Raw genomic sequence first — 19,334 nt, 5'->3', positions numbered from 1 at the left:
ATGTTATTCACCATGACAGGGTGAGGGGGGAGAGAATATTCCTGGGAAGGCTGCAGAAAGGGAGGGGTTAATATGTTTCCACTCTTTCCAAATCCTCCTCACTGAAGCCCCTCCCCTAGTGCAGCCAAGAAGCAGAGGAATTTCACAAAACTTAAAAAAAAAAAAAAAAAAGTGGGGAAAAAAAAAAAAAAGTGCTGATTTTTTTTTCAAAATAACAACTAACAAAGTTCCTCGCTTTCCCCAAAAGGAGGCGCCTTTGATGAGACTAAAACAAACTGCTGGCGGGAGCTCTGAGTAAAGAAGGAATTAGCTGTGTCGTGCCTGTGTCTCATATGCTGACTCGGTGGCCGCTTGCTGCTGCTCTTAAGTAGCTTGGTGGATATTGAGTCCTTTGTAAACGTTCTGCAAAGAAAGCGTTTGGGGGTTTGGTTTTTTTCCCCCCTCCTCCCCTTGAAAGGAAGAATGATTCCTGAAATCAGAGAGTTTTCCTTTTTCCTGGGATTTTTGCTGCTTTTTATTGCCTCTGAGATTGAAGCCAGAGCTCGTAAGTAAAGAGCGATTAAAAAATAAGATATAAAGGAATGATTAAGGATGAGAAGTATGGGAGGGAAGGAATTCAATGATGGGGACCAGGACTGTGCAGTTGTGTGCTGGGGGATTTTTCCCCGAGAGATTCTGTCTCTGTGTCTGGAAGGAATGATCATCATGGATAATGAGTGATAATTAGGAAAGGCTGCATTTGGCAGGAATAAGTGCAGAGATGCATGTATTACTAGCATGTGGTCTCCCTTATGCTGACAGCAGTGGGTACCAGGTCTGAAAACATAGGGTCAGATTCTAATCTGGGTCCCACCTGTGTAAATTCTCTTCACTGGCTCTATTGCTGCTTTCCGCTGGTGTAGCTGAGATCAGAACCTGAGTCACAAGGTTGTGAACAGCTCAGTTGCTAGAGACAGCTTTGCCTTAAAGAGCGTGAGCTACTGATTGATGCTCCGGATTGTACTAACCAGGCATCCGTACTCAGGTGACAGAATGCAGTGTCAGTAACATGTCAATGAACCTCTTGCCCCAGAAGAGACTCTCAGGTGCAGGGAGTTATGATTTTTGAGCAATCGGCTTTTGCACCAGTGATGTTCCAAAGAGAAACGAGCAATGGCACAGCAGCCCTGCTTGTGGCAAGTCTGTGGTAAGGAACTCAGAGCACGGTGTTCCAATGGATTGAAGCAGGGACGCTTGTCCTTACAGCTATGGAGAAAAAAAGGTGCCCTTCTGATTAGATTGCAGGAGAGCTGACCCCTATTCCCAGCACTGCCAGAGGCTTGCTCTGTGTGGCCTTGGGCAAGTCTCTTAACCCCTCTGTTTCCCCATATGTAGAATGGGGCCAGTAACACTGTGGTGTTCTGTGTTTGAGGTATAAGTCATTACAGCCTCTAAAATGCTTAGAGATCTTGTCTTTAGGGTATTGGCTTCATACTTGTCCATAAAGTGCCTTGCATGCAGGCATCAGTGATAATAACAGAAGTGCTAACAAAGTGCAGAGGTTTGTTAATAAACGGATAGAAGTATTTGCGTTGAAAACTAGTGTGGATGCGTTCTCTTCTGCCTAGCTTCTAAGGGAGTTGTTACCTGTAAAGCTTTTGTTTATAATGTCTTCTCTCTCCCTCCCGTCCAAAGTGAGTACAGTGCAGGCTCTCATTAAGTGCAGCGAGCTACTGATGCTCCTTTTCTAGAGGGTCTTGTTTTCAGAACCCACATGCTTCTGGTTCACCTGCAAGCATTTCCGATATCCCCCTAGCAATAGTCTCATGCTCGCCCTCGCTGCTTTTGCTGAATATCCTCCATGCCGGGGTCTTCCTCTCATGGCAGATACAGGGCTGGTAAGGAAAGTTTTCCAAGGCAAGCCCAGGCAACTGAGAATCATTCCACTTTCTGACAGAGCTAATCAGAAGGCAAAAGTATCACTAACAGAAACAATTCCTAGTATTGTGATAGTTGATACTAACCGAAGAGCTTGGGAAGGGATTTGAAGCCCCATGCTTCAGGGTTTAAGACATTCCCTACCGATTAGGGATTAGGATGAGATTTTCGTGGGAGGCAGGTTCTCCCACATCTGCCCACTGTGGGGTTTCTTGCACCTTCCTCTGACACATCAGGTGCCGGCCATTGTCAGAGGCAGGATCTGGTCTAGCTAGAACTCGGAACTGATCCAGTCTGGCAATCTCTACTTTGCTCTTGCTTCTCAGTGCAGGTAGGAGCTGCAGATTTCCACTGACTGGCGAATAGCCTTTAGAAACAATGGGCCAAATTCCTCTATGAGGCAACACCACAGAAATCAGCCATTATGCTAGGGATGAGTTTGGTACCAGGCACATATAAGATTCTGTTACTTACCTTGCAGAACTTCCTATCCCCACCCACTCCCCCAAGGAGATATTTTTTCGGAGCAATAGTTCCGACTGGAAGTGTGTATCTGAGCCTGGTTAATTGTCTGGCTGTCCTTTACTACTAACGACCTGATTTCGGAACAAGGGCATGGGTGACTTCTTTTTCTAGTCTGCCGTCTTCACCTTTCCTCTCTGCTCACATTATACAGCAAGCCTACGTTGTGCCTTCATAAACTCATCAGAGAGGTTGTTGTGCAGTGGGACATGAGCATGGGCATCTCTCTGCTGGCCATGATGCAGGAGGAGTTCCTTCTTTGGCATCTAGTCCACTGACATGGGAAAGCCCTATACTCCAACCCCAGCAGCTCCTCGCTTTACCTCTGAGTTTCAGTGAGACAGGCTATCTTATTGGTAGGGGATGTTTATTTCATTCACTGGTATTTACTCACCAGATGCAATAACATCCCAACATGCGATTTGGAAACTGGTAAACTACTGGTAATGCAGTTTAGCATATTGAAACTAAGACATAGAGTTTTGTGCCCAAAGCTTATGGCTTCATCTGCTTCTTCTTCTTCCACAGCATATCAAAGTGTTAGGGCTTAATCTTGATCTGACGTATGTGAGTAGATGTTGCTCAAATCAGCGGAGCCACTTCACACATGCTTTACAGCTGTTTTTGCAAGGCACATGGCAGTTCAAAGCTACATCTCTGAGATCAGTGCTAACTCAGCAGAAGGCTCTCCCAGGTAGCAATGATGGAGGGGCAATGCTAGCTGGGGATCTGACAAGGTAGAAGTAGGAGCCTTTAGCTGGTGAGCTAAAAGAAAGCAGGGCTGACTGTAGACATAACTCTCCTCTCTTCGACCAGAAGAGGTCTCTCTTATACGCAGCTAGACAGTGGCTACTCCAGCTCCTGCACCTGTTAACTTGTCTGCTTTCAGCTGTCAGGCAGCGAACAAGTTCCAAAGGGTTCGATGTTGTTCTAGCCAAGGGCTTCAAAAGTGATTCAATGGCAGCACAGGCTGGTAGATTTTAGTCTGAGTGCGTAGACACGGGTATGTACCACTTACTGCGAATGTGTGTGCTGTGGGTTCACTCACCTAGGTCCAGATTCTGCCATCCTTACTCCCAGTGAAATTAGTGGCTTAGATTGTTCCCTCCCAGGTGAAAAGCTGTAGGAGGGGATTTCTTGGGAGGAAGCCTACACGGGAATTTCCTAGCTGAGATTTCCCTGAATCGTTCTCTCATGGGGTGGTAGAGTTTGCTCCCCTGCGGAAAAGCTGTCCCTGGGATCTGCATGAAGCCTTGTAGCTCTGCCACAGGTCTGTCCCCTCCTGCTCCCTCCCCCTCACCAATGCAGCACTATTGGAGCTTTGCTACTGGTTATTATCCCTCTGGCTGAAGTAGCTCTCAAGGATCCGCAGGGGGATCCAGAGCAAACCTGGCAGTTTATTAACTTCAGAGCATAGATCCGTGGGGTTGGAATGTGGACAGTGCACATCCTCTGCAAATCCTGTCCCTGGCCCACCCCCTGCTCCCCGGTGCACCGACTCCACCTCCTCCCCAGCAGGGTCGCAGACAGCACAGAGAGGTCTCAGAGTGTGGGTACGGTGCATTGGAGGCCCTGAGCCCCTCTTCAGAGAGGAGGGCTGGTCCAGGGTTAAGGCACTAGTCTGGGATCCAGGTGACCAGGCATCAAGTCCCTGACCTGCCACAGACTGTGGCACTTTGCCCCTCAGTTCCTCATCTGTACAATGGGAGAACAGCACTGCCCTGCCTCACAGGGGTGCTGGGAGGATAAATACACTGAAGAGTGAGACGGGCTCAGATACTGCAGTGTTGGGGGCCATGTAAGCACCTTCGCTTGATCGATTCCACGTGAAGGAAGGAGGATCAGTGCATGGAGCTAGCTGGGATGATCTAGAACGATGAGATGACATGAAAAGTGAGGCGTTACTCAGTGTAAGGGTGGCGGGTCTGGCTGTTAGTGTGATGATGATTTAAGAGCCCAGCCCAATGCACTGCGCTCCCTTATACAATGTAAACCCCACGCTAGCACAAAATAACAAAATCAATCCAATACATATGGTTATTAGCTAGCGAATCTACAAAGAGCCCGGTCGAAACTGGTCATGCAGAGATCCGTTTTTAGTGCGCGTGCAAGATCAGAGGGAGCGGCTCCTTGTGCTTGGATTTGGAGATTTCTCCAAACCGGGAAATATTTGATGGACTGGAATGGAGGTTTGTGGTGGGAAATAAGATCCCTCAGAGCTTGCACAAATAGCCTGGAGATGTGTACAGAAGAGGAGGGATGGGCCAGGCGTTAGGATGCTGGCCTGGGACTCAGGCCAAGTGGGTGTTGCACTACAGAGTGTCGCTGCAGAGATGGGAGGGGCTGGCTGCCCTGCGGATGTAGCTAGCATTTCAGATGGGTACATACTCGGGGTAACCTGCCTCCGAGGTTATAAATCAGTCAGAACTAACTTCTCCAGCTGGAATTTACACCTCCAACTCAAAGTGTAGATGTGCCTGTAGCCTGGTCTACACCTCAAATGTAGGTTGACCTACCTATGTGGCTCAGGGTGTGAAAAATCCCAAGAGACGTAATTAAGCCAACCAAAGCCCCATTATAGACACTGCTAGGTTGACGGAAGGCATTCCAGATGGTGAGCACACAGATTACTGAAACAGGGTTCAAGCATGGTAAATATTTATCAACACATCGCAAACAGTGCACAGCCGTTTAAGGCAAGAAGTGCGGAGTAGCTTATTCATTAGAAATGAGGACCAGCAGCTGAGCAGAATGCAGTTACCTGCATTGAAATTAGCGCAGGCCGCCAGGATTTGTAACCATGTTGTTACAGAAAGTGCCACGAGATTTATAATGACCCCATGTGGTCATGATCACAATTTTCAGTCCTTTGAAGGGTGACACCACCCCAGAAACACAGCGCCCCCTAACACCCTGCCAGGGTATTGCTTCAGTGTTGACTCCAGGAGGAGCGTGCCAACTAATGAAACTCCAGCATTGCTTTCTGCAGTGCTCCGGGTTTCTTTAGTCATCTTCCGGTTGGTACAGATCCAGGCCAAACTATCGGAACTGACAAGATCACATCTCCTCATGCATTGTCATCGAAGTATTGCTCACACCACTGTAGTTAACTATTGCCTGGCATAAGAATGTTAATCTGTGCTGGCACAAGTCTTTCATGGAACACGTAGCAAACCTAGACATGGTCCAGTGAAAAGCAAGAAAAGACATGGATTCCCCCATGGGGAGAGGTAATAACGTTTAGGGCAGTTCAGAATAGCAAGGAGATAAATAAAAGCTGATGTGAAAGAGGTATATGAAATCTGAGAGGCAGAGTGGTCCAGTGATAAGGTGTTAGATTGGGAGTTAGCAGGCCTGGGTTGTATTGTCTGCTCTGTCACAGACCTGTGGGGTGACCTCGAGGAAGTTACTTCCCCTCTGTTTCCCTTTGTCTTGTCTAGTTACATTGTAAGGTCTACAGGACAGGGACTGTCTGTTGCTGTGTGCTTACACAGCGCGGCCTAGCACAGCAGGGCCTGGAACTCCACTGGGGCTTCTAAATGCTACTGTAAAAAAAAGAATGTCTGGCAGGGGCACCAGAACAGGGGGAGCCAGGGGCCATGGCCCCATCACTTTTTACCTGCCGTAAGGGCGAGTGACAGGGGTAGAGGGTCTTGGGAGGAAGAGGTAGTGTGGGAGCAGGGTCTTGGGTTAAGGGGCAGTGTGAGGGCAGGGATTTGGGGAGAATGGGCAGTGCGAGGGCAGGGTCTCAGGGGAATGGGCAGCGGGAGGGCAGGTGCTCGGGGGGAAGAGGTGGTGTGGGGGTGGAGCCTTGGAGGCGGGGCACAGGAGGGCGGGGCCACGGTTCGGGTGCCTATGCCTCCCCTGTTTTAGGGTGCTTCCGCCACTCCTGATGTCTGGTCTAGAGGAGATCAATGAGGAACACTGATGTATCCTTTCTCAATCCACAAAAACAAGGAGGCACCCTGTGAAATTAAAAGTCAACACACTGAAATCTGATAAAAGGATGTACTGTTTGACACAATGCACAATTAATCTGTGGAACCCACTGCCCTGGGATACCACTGAGGCCACGAACTCAACAAGAATGTGACTGTGGTCGCATGCACTTTGCTAATGTAGAGTGAAACAGAGCCTGTTTCACATCAGTGTCACTGGAGAATCCAGGAACTATTATTTTACCACTGAGCATGGAAGTCATCTTGACACGTTTTTTTTTAAAGACCCCCTTTCCATAAGGCCTGATCCAGCTTCCATTAAGGTCAACAACAAAACTCCCAATGACTGCCTTGTGTACAGGGTTAGGCCATCAGCTGGGAATGGCCCTTTAATGGGGCTGTCCACAGGAGTGCTCCAGTTAAGAAGATTTCACTTTACGCTAATGCATCCATGTCTGGTGGGGAGCAGGTCGTGAGGCCTCATTAACATGCTTTGAGATCCTCCAATGAGACGTGCTGTGTACAAGTGCAAAGGGAAATTGTTTCCATGTATGTGCGGTAGCTACAACCCGCTAGAAGCTCGATGGTGATGTTTAGCACCAGGACTTAGTGCACGTGTAGAAGTCAGCGCTGATACAAGAGTAGCTAAGATGCAACAGGTCAAGAACCCAGCCTATTTTAACAAGTCCCCTTCACAGCTTTTTCTATACTTTTCCTTTGAAGCCCTCCGTAAACACAGGGCTGTCAGATCAGCCCCTGGACTTTCTGTACCAGACGTCGTTTTTTACTTTTTATTTACAACTGCGCTTGAAACACTGATACTGATTAACACACACTTAAAACAAGGTTAGCTGGTGAGGGCATGACCCTGATGAAAACCTATGGCAACTAAACCCCTGCTCATTTGTCCCCTGCTCTGAAAAGTGAAGAGGGGTGTGGCATGAATTTACAATCTATGGGCATAACAAGGATTGACACAAAAGCCTGAAAAGGCCCAGAGGAGGATGGATTCTTTGTGACTATTGAAATATACATGAATAGAAGGCCTGATCCAGTGCAGTCAGTTGAAATGTTTCCATTGATTTCAATGGGAGCAGGATCTGGTTCACAGTTACTCTGGATTTACCTCAGTGTATCGCCACTGAACTCATTTCATTGATTTCAGATTTTGAAACATTAATTTTATGGTCCTTAGAGATTCCATGGCACTTTTCACAAGAGTATGAACCCCAGCTAAATTCTAATAGCTGCTTACCTAGAATTCCCCATCTCTTTTCCATTGGATACAGTAATTTTCTTCAATCCCTCACCTACACATTAGTGTGCGGTAGCTGCCCATTGTTTAAAGGCTGCTGTGATTCTCCCCAGAAGTGGCTGCATGTGGTGGGGAAAGTGAACCTTGTAGCTACAGTAGCTTGTAAAGCACTTCAGGGTGAACAGGGCCAAGAAAAACATAAGAGATTATTACTACATTCTATTTGAGAAGTTGGGAGTGGAGGTGGGGTAATCCCCTGGGATGTGTTGGGCATGGGGGGGGGGAGGGGACAGCTGCCCAGTGAAATATTTTCAGCCACATGAATAGAAGAGCTGATCTCCATGTAGAATTTATGGGCCTGTTGGCTGAGAAGGGCTCCCCTCCCAAGTCAGGAGGTCCCTTGTATTCTGATAGGTCTAATCCCTTTGCAAGAGTAAGGAGAAAGTCTGTGTGTTTGGCACCCCTTGTGTGGATAATGGGTTTAATGAGCCCAGTTATCCCCTCCCTCACACTGGGGTAACCCCACAGAGTCACACCAATGTGACCCCGGAGTGAGAGGAGACTCAGGCCCACTTATCTGCGAGTGAGCACGAGACTTCTCCGCAGTCTGATACAGGAGGGGCTGGGAGTGTAATACAGAATTTCACGTGTCCCAGCCAATCCCCTTGCTAGTGTTTGGAGGAACCAGAGGCAAGGGGTTGTGTGTGTATGTGTGGGTGACGTGGACCTTCAGTAAATTTTATTCTTGATCATTTAATATGCCCAGACAGAAGTAAAATGAAAACACAGCTCACCCTGAGTAGGTCGACTCTTTTTATAGCCATAACATTATGTTTCAATAACAGCTACACACACTTTTTTTGTTAATAACCTGGCATGTGGGCTTGGGAACCTGCCCAACAGGGCCTCTCCCCTAACCGCCTGGCCGTGTCTACGGACTTTCAGTCCAACCATGCCACTGTCAACTCAGCACTTGCTACAATGACAGACAAGCTGACCAATAAATGCACATTCTTAGACAGTCTCTTTCATTTGGCTGGCCCAGTCCATAACTCGCTGGATACAGGAGCAGCATTGGAAATGGATGCACTGCATTGTACGTGCTTTGGGCCATAGCCTGAGCTTATGTAAACTGATGAAGATCTGTTGAAATCAGTGGAGCTATGCCATTTACACCAGTTGAAGAGCTGGTCCATTGTGAAGGATTATTGGATTGCTGGATTTCTGACTTGCAGAAATGTAGGACTGGAAGGGACCTCGATAGGTCATCCAGTTCAGTCCCCTGCACTGAAGCAGAGCTAAGGTGGGAGGGATAGCTCAGTGGTTTGTACACTGGCCTGCTAAACCCAGGATTGTGAGTTCAACCCTTGAGGGGGCAAAAATCTGTCTGGGGATTGGTCCTGCTTTGAGCAGGGGCTTAGACTAGATGACCTTCTGAGGTCCCTTCCAAGCCTGATATTCTAAGTGTTATCTAGACCCTCCCTGATAGGTGTTTGTCTAACCTGTTCTTAAAAACCTCCAGTGATAGAGATTCCACAACCTCCCTAGGCAATTTGTTCCTGACGGTTAAGAAGTTTTTTCTATTGTCTAACCTAAGTCTCCCTTGCCGCAATTTAAGCCCATTGCTTCTTATCCTGTCCTCAGTGGTTAAGGAGAACAATTGATCTCCCTCCTCTTTATAACAACCTTTTACCTACTTGAAGTCTGTTATCCTATGCCACCTCAGTCTTCTCTTCTCCAGCCTAAACAAACCCAATTATTCAGTCTTTCCTCATAGGTCATGTTGTCTAGACCATTAATCATTTTTGTTGCTCTCCTCTGGACTTTCTCCGATTTGTCCATATCTTTCCTGAAATGTGGTGCCCAGAACTGGGCACAATACTCCAGTTGAGTCTTATCAGTGAAGAATTGCTTCTTGTGCCTTGCTTACAACACTCCTGCTAATACATCTCAGAATGTTGTTCAGTTTTTTTTGCAACAGTATTACATTGTTGATTCATATTTAGTTTGTGATTCACTATAATCCCCAGATCCTTCTCTGCAGTACTCCTTCCAAGGCAGTCGTTTCCCATTTTGTGTTTGCACAACTGATTATTCTTTCCTAAGTGTAGTACTTTGCATTTGTCCTTACTGAATTTCATCCTAGTTATTTCAGACCGTTTGTCCAGTTTGTCCAGATCATTTTGAATTATAACCCTATCCTTTAAAATGCTTGTAACCCCTCCTATCGTGGTATCATCCGCAAATGTTATACGTGCACTCTCTATGCCATTATCCAAATCATTTATGAAGATACTGAGTAGAACAGGCACCCAATCCCTGCAGAACCCCACTCGATATGCCCTTCCAGCTTGACTGCGAACTGTTGATAACTACTCTGTGGGAATGCTTTTTCAACCGTTATGCACTCATCTTATAGTAGGTTCATCTAGGCTGTATTTCTTAGTTTGGTTATGAGACGGTCATATGACATCGTATCAAAAGCTTTACTAAAGCTGAGATGTGGGTCAGCAAAGCTTAACTGTGAGTTTCTCCCATGTCCCTATCTCAAGTCAGCGGTAACGGTACACAAACCTCCAAACCTTCAGAGATTTGGTGGGGATAAACTGCTGAGAGCTGTGATCATGACTTCTGTAACCCAGAGTGTCAGGGACCAGACCAGCCAGGACCAGCTGCTGGCCTGCTCCCACTAACTTCCCTGCTAGCTGCACTGCCTTGGAATTGACAGAATGGCCCAGCCCCTGACTTAGGGTGACCAGATGTCCCGATTTTATAGGGACAGTCACGATTTTTGGGTCTTTTTCTTATGTAGGCTTCTATTACCCCCCAGCCCTGTCCTGATTTTTCACACTTGCTGTCTGGTCACCCTACCCTGACTGGCTGCTGGTTTAGCAGCCCTGCTTATAAGCCTGGCTCCTACACCAGATCAGTGGCTGCTTGATGCGTACCATGCCTTTAGCTGTGCTTGCCCTTGTTCCAGTCCCTCCAGCCCCCGCTTCCCTCCAGCCTCAGACTGCTAGCTTGGATCCCTGTCTCTGCCTCTGGCTTATGACTGTACTTGACCCTCTGGTTCTGGCATTTGGCTTCTGTCAGGCCAGTAGTGATCCCTGGCTCCACCTCTGCCTTACGACTGGTTTAACCCCCAGCTCTGGCATTTGGCTCCTGTTGCTCCGGTACTCACCCTGGGCTTGTTTCCTGAACACTGACTGTTAGGCCAAACTCTCACTTCCACCACTAGGCCTGCCCACCATGGCTCGGTCAGTGACATCGAGCTCTTTGGGATCTGGTCATATTTCACAGGCGAAAGCTAGGTTTACATTCCACTGCAGATGATGATTTAGGAGATGAAATGAAGGCTTTGTGGGTTCAGCTTAGAGCAAGAGATTGTTGCCCCTGAAAGAGAGGCAATACTGAGGGCCAGATCTTCAGCTCTGGTGAAGTCAAGGAATCATGCCAATTTGCATCAGCTGTAGACCTGATGAATGTACGACCTCCCGCAACCTAAGAAAGCGGCACATAGAACCCAGGTCTGCACTAGACAGAGAGGGAAAAAGCAAATCAGATTCTTTCCTTATTATAAATATGAGCACCATGTCTGTGACTGACGAACAGGTTAAGCTTAGGGAAGGCTCTTTTCCACACCCACATTTGAATGGTTTGTCCCTGAGAACACCCCTTACTGAATTAGGCAGTCGTCCCCAACGGAAGCCATGATTATGCTACATGGGCTCTGCCGATCCAGCTTCATGGGTATAGTTCTAGAGGCAGAGCCCCCGGGTGTAGATACAATGTATGCCAACAGCAATAGTCCAACCGGTGTAGTAACACCATCTCCCTGAATGACGTTAGCTATGCCGACAGAAGCACCCACTCAGCGAGCGAGTCTCAGAGCCTGGGTGGAGAGATTTGCTCATATACCAGCTGTATATGTTTAGGCTCTGAAGCCTAGGGAGAGGGATGGGCTTTAGAGACGGATCTCCAGCCCCAGCCCAAATGTCTACACAGCTCTTTTTAGCACTGTAGCATGAGCCTAAGTCTGTTGACCCAAGCTCTGAAACTCGCTGCCGCTCGCTGTGTAGATGCACCCTCAATGGCTAGAATAGCAAGTGTTGACCAGACACGTTGATTTGAACATTCACATAGTACGGGATCTTCTTCAATGCACTGGTTTCTGCTTGCTGTAGCTGTCCGTCATGGACATGGCAAACAGCAGGGAGAGCTTCCCCTCTTTTGATATTTCAGTTTCAGACCTCATAGGCTATTGTTACGTTCCTTGCAGGGGCTAGTCAGCACTGAACATGTAGAGGTACTTTCCTGACAGCTTTACCTGGGTCTAGAGGGAGGCCATTGTTTACTCTGCAGTTCTCTCTGTCTTCTATTTGAAGATCAAAACCACTTTACCAACGCTAAGGAATTAGGATTTGCAACTCCCCTAATTTAGAGATGGGGTACTGAGGCTGTGATTCACTTGAGGTCACACAGAAAGCCTCTGGTAGAACTCCAGAATTGGTTTCTAATCAGAGATCTATCCAGGAAGCCTAGGTCTGAAATAGCAGTGATTATGTTGTCTTTGTTTTTCCCCTATGGTTAATTATTATTCATTGAAGGGCAGAGGGACAAGCATGGGCATGACTGAGATATGGGATGGCCTGTTTTTACCTAGGGTGTTTAAAACATGGGGATACATGGGATCACATTGGTGGCAGTGCTCAAGGTCTGAGAGACGTTTCCATCCAGCATTGTCCATTAGTCAGAATCAGAAAGCAATGCCTCCCCAGGCTTGCCATTCAGGAGGCAGTCAGTGACCGCTGTGTTTTGATGAAGAACTTGCTCCTTCTTGAAGCAGATGGAATTCCATCTTGAGAGAGCCAAAGGCCTTTGCTGGAGTCAGACACTCATCTCACAAGCTACCACAGGATGATTAAAAAGGGCCAACTTCTGTGTGCTGTTCCCAGCACAAGGAGCTCTCACCTGCTCCCAGAGAAATCAATGACAAAACTGCCATTGTCTTCACTGGGCTCACCAGTGGGGTGGTGAAGGAGTGCACTGCCCCTTTAGGGACAGGCTGGAGCTTACCACCATGACAGCCCGGTGTGGAATGAAAGAGGCCCCGCCCTGCCCTAGGGCTGGGCTATTTAAAGAGGCAGCTAGGCGAGAGAGAGGGGAGTAGAGGTGGGTGGTGGGTTCTCTCTCAGGCTCCCGGAGACCAGCCTGATCCAACTCAGAGACTTTGTTTGGTGGACGTTAAGTGTGGCAGCTCTGAACCAGGGCCCTGAGGTGAGGCCCTCATGAACTGTGTATTGTGATTGTTCCTGTCCTGAACCCTCATTAAAAGGGGATGTGCCGTTTTGTTAGTGTATGGTGGCTTCTCCTTGCCACAGGCTGTTAAAGCGAACCCACGGCTGCCCAATCTGGGTAAATCAAGGTGGGGCACACCCCACCGGGACACAAAGGGGCATTCAGGGATGGTACAGGCCTTTACACGGCCCCAAAGGATCACTCTCAAAAAAAACATGACCTGATTAAGAAGACGGTTGAAGGACATAGGACTAGAAGTGGCCTCCAGGGTTATTGAGTCCAGGCCTCTATGGCGGGGAACAGGTGCGAGTGGCATCTTAATTCTTTTGTTACATTTCTATCGTCTGCAACAAGGAAGCCACGTGTGGGGCTCTGGGAGGTAACCTGAACACTACAGCTCTCTTCCTGAAGCTTCTCAGCTCCTTGAGTAGGCTACCTGGAGCAGACACAGCCACTTTCTGAATTGGCTTCACAGGTGCCTTGGCTTCCGTCTCCTCAGCTGGAAGGTGGGGCTGCCAGTACCTTACAGGGCTGTGACATTGCTTATTTATTACATTATCTTTTCAACGTGGACCGAAGAATGTATTCTACCTAACAGGGGCACACCCTCTACTGGGCATCCGGACAACAGGTAAAGCGAACCACCTGGAATCATTGCCCCATGACACTAATAGCAGGCCACTCCATCCATCGTAAATAAATAGCTGCCACCACCTCCCCTCAGGATCCAACAGTGAACAAACCCCCCTCCATGCCCAAAATGCCCAGGGCTTGTAACACGAGTGGAAGACTGGAGATTCTTGGAGATTTTTAAGAACAGGTTAGACAAACACCTCTCAGGGATGGTCTAGATCAGGAGTTCTCAAACTTCATTGCACCGTGACCCCCGTCTGACAATAAATATTACTACATGACCCCAGGGGGGGGACTGAAGTCTGAGCCCACCTGAGCCCCACTGATCTTGCCATGAGTGCAGGGGACTGGACTCTTTGACCTCTTGAGGTCCCTTCTAGGCCTATGATTCGATGATTCTGTAAGATTAACAAATCTCATCTCTGATGGACTGAGGGGCTTGGTGGGGAATCACTGGCTGAGTCTTGCTAGTCTAGGCAAGGCATGTCCATTGGAGCCAATGGGAGCAGCGGTAGGGAAGGGACCTGATGCTTGTAAGGTGATCTGTAAATGCTAAGGGCCCAATTCTGCTGTCTCTTACACTGGTGTAAATCTGGAGTAACTCCACTGAACGACATCCAGTAAAGTTGATGAAAATGAAAGGAGGCGAGTCAGTGTTACTGTTATCACTGCCTGCGAAGACGAAGAGGCTTGAACAGCCATTGCTTTAAACCTTGTGGAGTTCTTTATGCTGGCACAAAGTGGGAGTAAAATGCTCCCTCACATAAGGTGGCTGCTCTGTGGCTATCCATGGTGCTACTCAACATGAGCACGGGGATGAGAATCTGGCCCAAACAATTTGTTTTTCATGAAGAATTGTCGTCCTCCCAGCTCAAGCTCTCTTTCTGCCGGATCCTGCCCTGCTATCATAATCCTGCCCTCTGGTGTCAGCAAATGGACACCGATCTGGGCACATCTCAGATTTGGCTTTGGGACTTCCTTGCAGGAGGCTGCTGGAGCAAGACCTTGTTTAAACATTAGCCACACTGGGAATTAGCATGCCTTGGGCCATATGCTACTCTCCTGCAGAAGCATAAAGCAAGCACCCCAAATGCAGTAAGGTAGCAGGTATCACGTAAAGACACAGGTTCTCCTTGCTGGTGAGAAGGGAGGATTTTGTACCAGTTACGCCAGTGAATCTGCAGAGAAATCCACACAGAACAATGTGGACCCTGGCGTACCACTGAGTGGGTCTCTGACCCTCACTTCACTGTGAGGCCTGGGGATTAGGCAGACTGGGAATCATGAGAGCTCAGTGTGTGAGTTTGGGCAAGTCACTTAACTCTTCTGAGTCTCAGTTTCCCCATCTGTAAAATGGGACTAACGATGCTCCTTTGCAAAGTGCTTTGAGATCTATGGAAGATAATTGCTAAGTATTATTCTTGTTCCCCTGCTGCACATCCTATTGGCTTTGGCTCCCAGGACCATACCATTCTACCCTCTCTCCCAGCCGGGCTGTGAGCCTAGAGGGAAGATGTCCTCATCTGCAAAAGGGAGTTTGCCCATCCAACCATTGCTCTCCAGCTCCAGACCCTGAAGTGACTCCTCCAAACCTCCGCAGCCCCAGCTCCACAGATCATCAGAGAGAGTTCCATGGTGGCGCTCCCACTTGTGCTGATTTAAGGGTGAAGGCCGTCCTGTTTTCTCCTCCTTCAGAGGGGGACATGTGGGCCGCCGTAAGGAAAACCAGTGAAAGCCATTGGAATGGGAAACCAGGTTACGGTTTTTCATTTGGTATTTAATATTTGAAAGTCTTCACCATGAAAATCCTCTTTTTGTAAAACAACGTGACTTTTGTGAGGGTGTTATTGCTGAAGACGGCAATAAATAAGGAGACTGGAGCCCAAGTGGCAATTTACAGCCACAAATGGCTTTTCGCTCAGAGCAAATTGGGAAGATGTCCAACATTTGACCTATGAAAATGAAATTATTATACTGGCATGGGAAAAAATGATCTGAACCTTGAAGCTTCTAAGCCTCCTCCTTCATTACATCTCTGGATCACCTTTAACCAAACATCCATGCGCTTGCTGCCAACTATGCACTGGAGTGCTGCTGAGATGCGGACAAGTGTCTACGGGTGCCTGAAACTACCAGTTCTTTGTAATTTTAATGGCAGGACCTTTACAGACATTAATCAGGCTTGCTTTCTAGGGCTGGATTCAAACCAGGGTTCCACTTGTGAAAGACGAGTGATTAAACATTTAAACCATCCAGCCAATTGGCATGGGGAGCCTGCTAGCTTAGCAAAGCTATGTCATATTAAGGTAACTATATTTCTTCATCTTCAGCATAATTCATTAAGATGCTGCAAGCAGGGAAAAATGAAGTCATTATTCACCCTTTTGAAAATTATTTTTTTTTTACTAGTTTCCTGCAGTTGCGTAGATAAACACAGTCCTTGTGCCATTGGTCATTTGCTCTAAGACCTCGTCGTTCCGAACCATCGGGGTGGGAAAGATGAGTTTGTTGATTTGTCTGGTTTGGCGTGAGTTATGTGAGTGGTTTTGGGAACTGAACGACCACAGACTTGGAGAGAATGGAGACCCCCAAAGATCCACCCAGAATGCAGTGCAAACGTCTGCATCAACACTGAATGCCATTCTGTTTGTAATGGAATTTTCTGCTGTAATTGACAATGCGGCCATTGTATCACATTAAACATGGACCGTAAAGCCTGGTTTTTGTGCAGTCACTTAAGGGACTAACAAAAGGTGGTCTTAACACAGAGGTGGGTTTAATCCTCAGGAAGCTCTAAAATCCACTATGGCTCCTGCGGAGACGCATTCACATGGAAATAAAGTTGCAATTCAGTGAGGTGAAAGAGGGTTACGCTGTGCTTGTAGCTCCATTTTAAAACCTCACTTCTGTCTCTGTTTGGTTCTGTGTAATTATAGTGCTGTATATACCAGGTATCTCCATGGCCCTGTTCTGTTCAAGGAATCGAGGGCAACTGTGTCTCAATGTCTGCCTCTATTTTTAAGGTACGGTGCAACGGATAGAGGTCATCCACTTTGCCCATCACCGCAGTAATGTACCTAGATGCCAAATGTTATACCTAGAACAGCAGGATTCAGTCAGAAAGGACTTCCACCGCTTTACTAACTGGTCGTTATTACGTGTCACAGCAGTGTCTGGAGGCCCCATTGTGATGCAGTCGCCAAACACATGATGAGAGACAGTCTTGGCCTGAAGAGCTTATGCTCCAAATAGACCACCAGACAAAGGGTGAGAAGAGAAGCGGAGGTAAAGTGAGTTGGCCAAGGTCATGGGCAGATCTGGGACTAGAACCAAGTCCTTCCAAGTACCCAACCAGCAGCATCTCCACCACATTACCTGGCCTTCCACTGCCAAAGTGCAATTCATAGATTCATAGAATCATAGGACTGAAAGGGCCTCGAGAGGTCATCTAATCCAGCACCCTGCACTCATGGCAGGACTAAGTATTAGCTAGACCAGTGGTCCCCAAACTGTGGGGCATGCCCCACACGGGGGCGTGGAGGAACTTTTTTGGGGGGGCGCATAGTGGGGCCCGAGCAGCCCCCACAGGGGGCAGGGAGGGAGCACCACCCAGTCCTGCTCCAGCCCCTGCTCCGCTCCCAGCCCAGCTCTGCCCCCATTCTCTCTCCACCCCCAGATCAGTTCTGCCTCTTGCCCCAGCTCCTTCCCCATCCCCAGTTCTGCTCCAAACTCCACCTTCAGCTCAAGCTCCCTTGCTGAGCAGTAATGGGGGGGGGCATAGACAGATTCCATTACTGGTGTGCGGGGGACGACAGGAAAAGTTTGGGAACCACTGACGTACATCAGTGTCTCTCAACCTTTCCAGACTACTATACTACTTTCAGGATTCTGATTTGTTGTGTGTACCCCCAAGTTTCATATTACTTAAAACCTATAAAATCAGACATAAAAATACAAAAATGTCACAGTGCACTATTACTGGAAAATTGCTTATTTTCTCATTTTTACCATATAATTATAAAATAAATCAATTGGAATATAAATATAATACTTACATTTCAGCGTATAGTAGATAGAGCAGTATAAACAAGTCATTGTCTGTATGAAATGTTAGTTTGGACTAACTTTGCTAGTGCTTTTTATGTAGCCTGTTGTAAAACTAGGCAAATATCTAGATGAGTTGGTGTATCTCCTGGAAGATCTCTGCGTACCCCCAGATTGAGAACCACTGGCCTACACGATCTCGGACAAATGTTTGTCTAACCTGTTTTTAAAAATCTCCAGTGATGGTGATTCCACAATCTCCCTAGGCAATTTATTCCAGTGCTTAACCACCCTGACAGTTAGGAAGTTTTTCCTAATGTCCAACCTAAACCTCCCTTGCTGCAGTTTAAGCCCATTGCTTCTTATCCTACCCTCAGAGGTTAAGGAGAATAATTTTTCTCCCTCCTCCTTGTAACAACCTTTTATGTACTTGAAAACTGTTATCATGTCCCCTCTCAGTGTTCTTGTCTCCAGACTAAACAAACCCGTTTTTTTCAATCTTCCCTCTCATCTGTTACTGCAGCAGCTTCCGGGCAGGTACCTTTCTCCAGATATTGGTCCTGAGGGGGATGCCCAAGCAGAGAAACGATTATCCACTTGATGCTGAAAGTGGCAAGATTTGAGCTCATCTTGCTTTCTGCTGGTAGGGGAATGTGCCTACAAGGTGTGACACATCCCTCCATGTACAAGGCAGCTTCCCTGGCGCAGCTCCCCGGACTGCAGCACGGGTGTTTGTTCCACAGGGAGGATATAGGGCCAGTTGGAGTGTTATGTCAACGTGGGTGTTGTGCGCTGTGGAGCAGATGCCAGGGCTCCTCATGGCGGAACAGGCGCTAGGACATTTTAGGAGAAGAAGCAGCCAGGCAGCTCACCTCTGTTCACAAAAAGGGAGGCTGGCTTCTGAGCAGCTGGGCTTTGGGACCAGAGCTGGTCATTTGTATCCTTCAAAGGTCCCTGCTGCAGCCTGAGGGTGAGATCCTGGTGAAGTCAATGCCATTGACTTCAATGGGCTAGGATTTCACCCCAAGTGCTGAAAGGGCAGAGTTTTAAAGGCACCTGACTCCCACTGATGGTCAGTGGGGGTTGGGCACGGCGCCTTTGAAAGTGAAGACATCAGTCAGTACCTCCTGGAACCACGGGACAGCCCCAGACTGGGGTAAGATTTTAAAGCATTGTAAATCCTTAAGGTGGCATAAGAATTTCAGCTGCCTTATGGCAACATCATCACCGGAGCCACCTTAAATCCTCCTGATGACATAACCTTTTTAATCACCTGAAATATGTAGGGTGGCTTAAGCACTTTTAAACAGCTAATAACATACAGTGACAAGTGTGTACTTATTGATGACAGAGCATAAGCCACTCGGTCTCTAGGACTGCCTGCCTGTTGGCATGCATTGAAGTGGGCATGCTTCTAGCCAGATTCTGATCTCAGTTATGCCAATCTGAATCTGGAGCATTTGCACTGGTTCTGGTGGAGAATCTCCAGATTTACACAGGTGTAACTGAGATCAGGCTGACTCGGATCAAGTGATCATATCAAACAACGCATGCACACACATGTGTAGTATCTTTTACTATACTATATGGTAACAGAGGTTGAATCACATTTTCTCCTGGCCATATGCAACAGTCAGTTTTCAGTCATTCATATGTACTATTATCCAACCTATATGTCTGTCATTGGGGAAAATTCCCATTCAAGTCAATAAGAGTTTTGCCATGGA

General features: G+C 47.6%; 1 protein-coding gene across 1 annotated transcript in view; it reads left to right on the top strand.

The window, feature by feature from the left end:
- The first annotated feature begins 355 nt into the window (after positions 1-355).
- Positions 356-19,334, top strand: part of CHRDL2 (chordin like 2) — a 65,527-nt gene continuing 46,548 nt past the window's right edge. The window contains exon 1 of the mRNA XM_034759711.1: positions 356-544. Within this exon, the coding sequence (XP_034615602.1) occupies positions 463-544 (82 nt within the window). The 5' untranslated portion in view covers positions 356-462. The remainder of the gene's footprint in view (positions 545-19,334) is intronic.

This window comes from Trachemys scripta, chromosome 1 (assembly GCF_013100865.1).
Source record: "Trachemys scripta elegans isolate TJP31775 chromosome 1, CAS_Tse_1.0, whole genome shotgun sequence".
Classification (NCBI taxonomy): Eukaryota; Metazoa; Chordata; order Testudines; family Emydidae; genus Trachemys; species Trachemys scripta.
The sequence above is the reverse complement of the archived record's forward strand: the minus strand, read 5'-3'. Positions and strand labels throughout refer to the sequence as shown.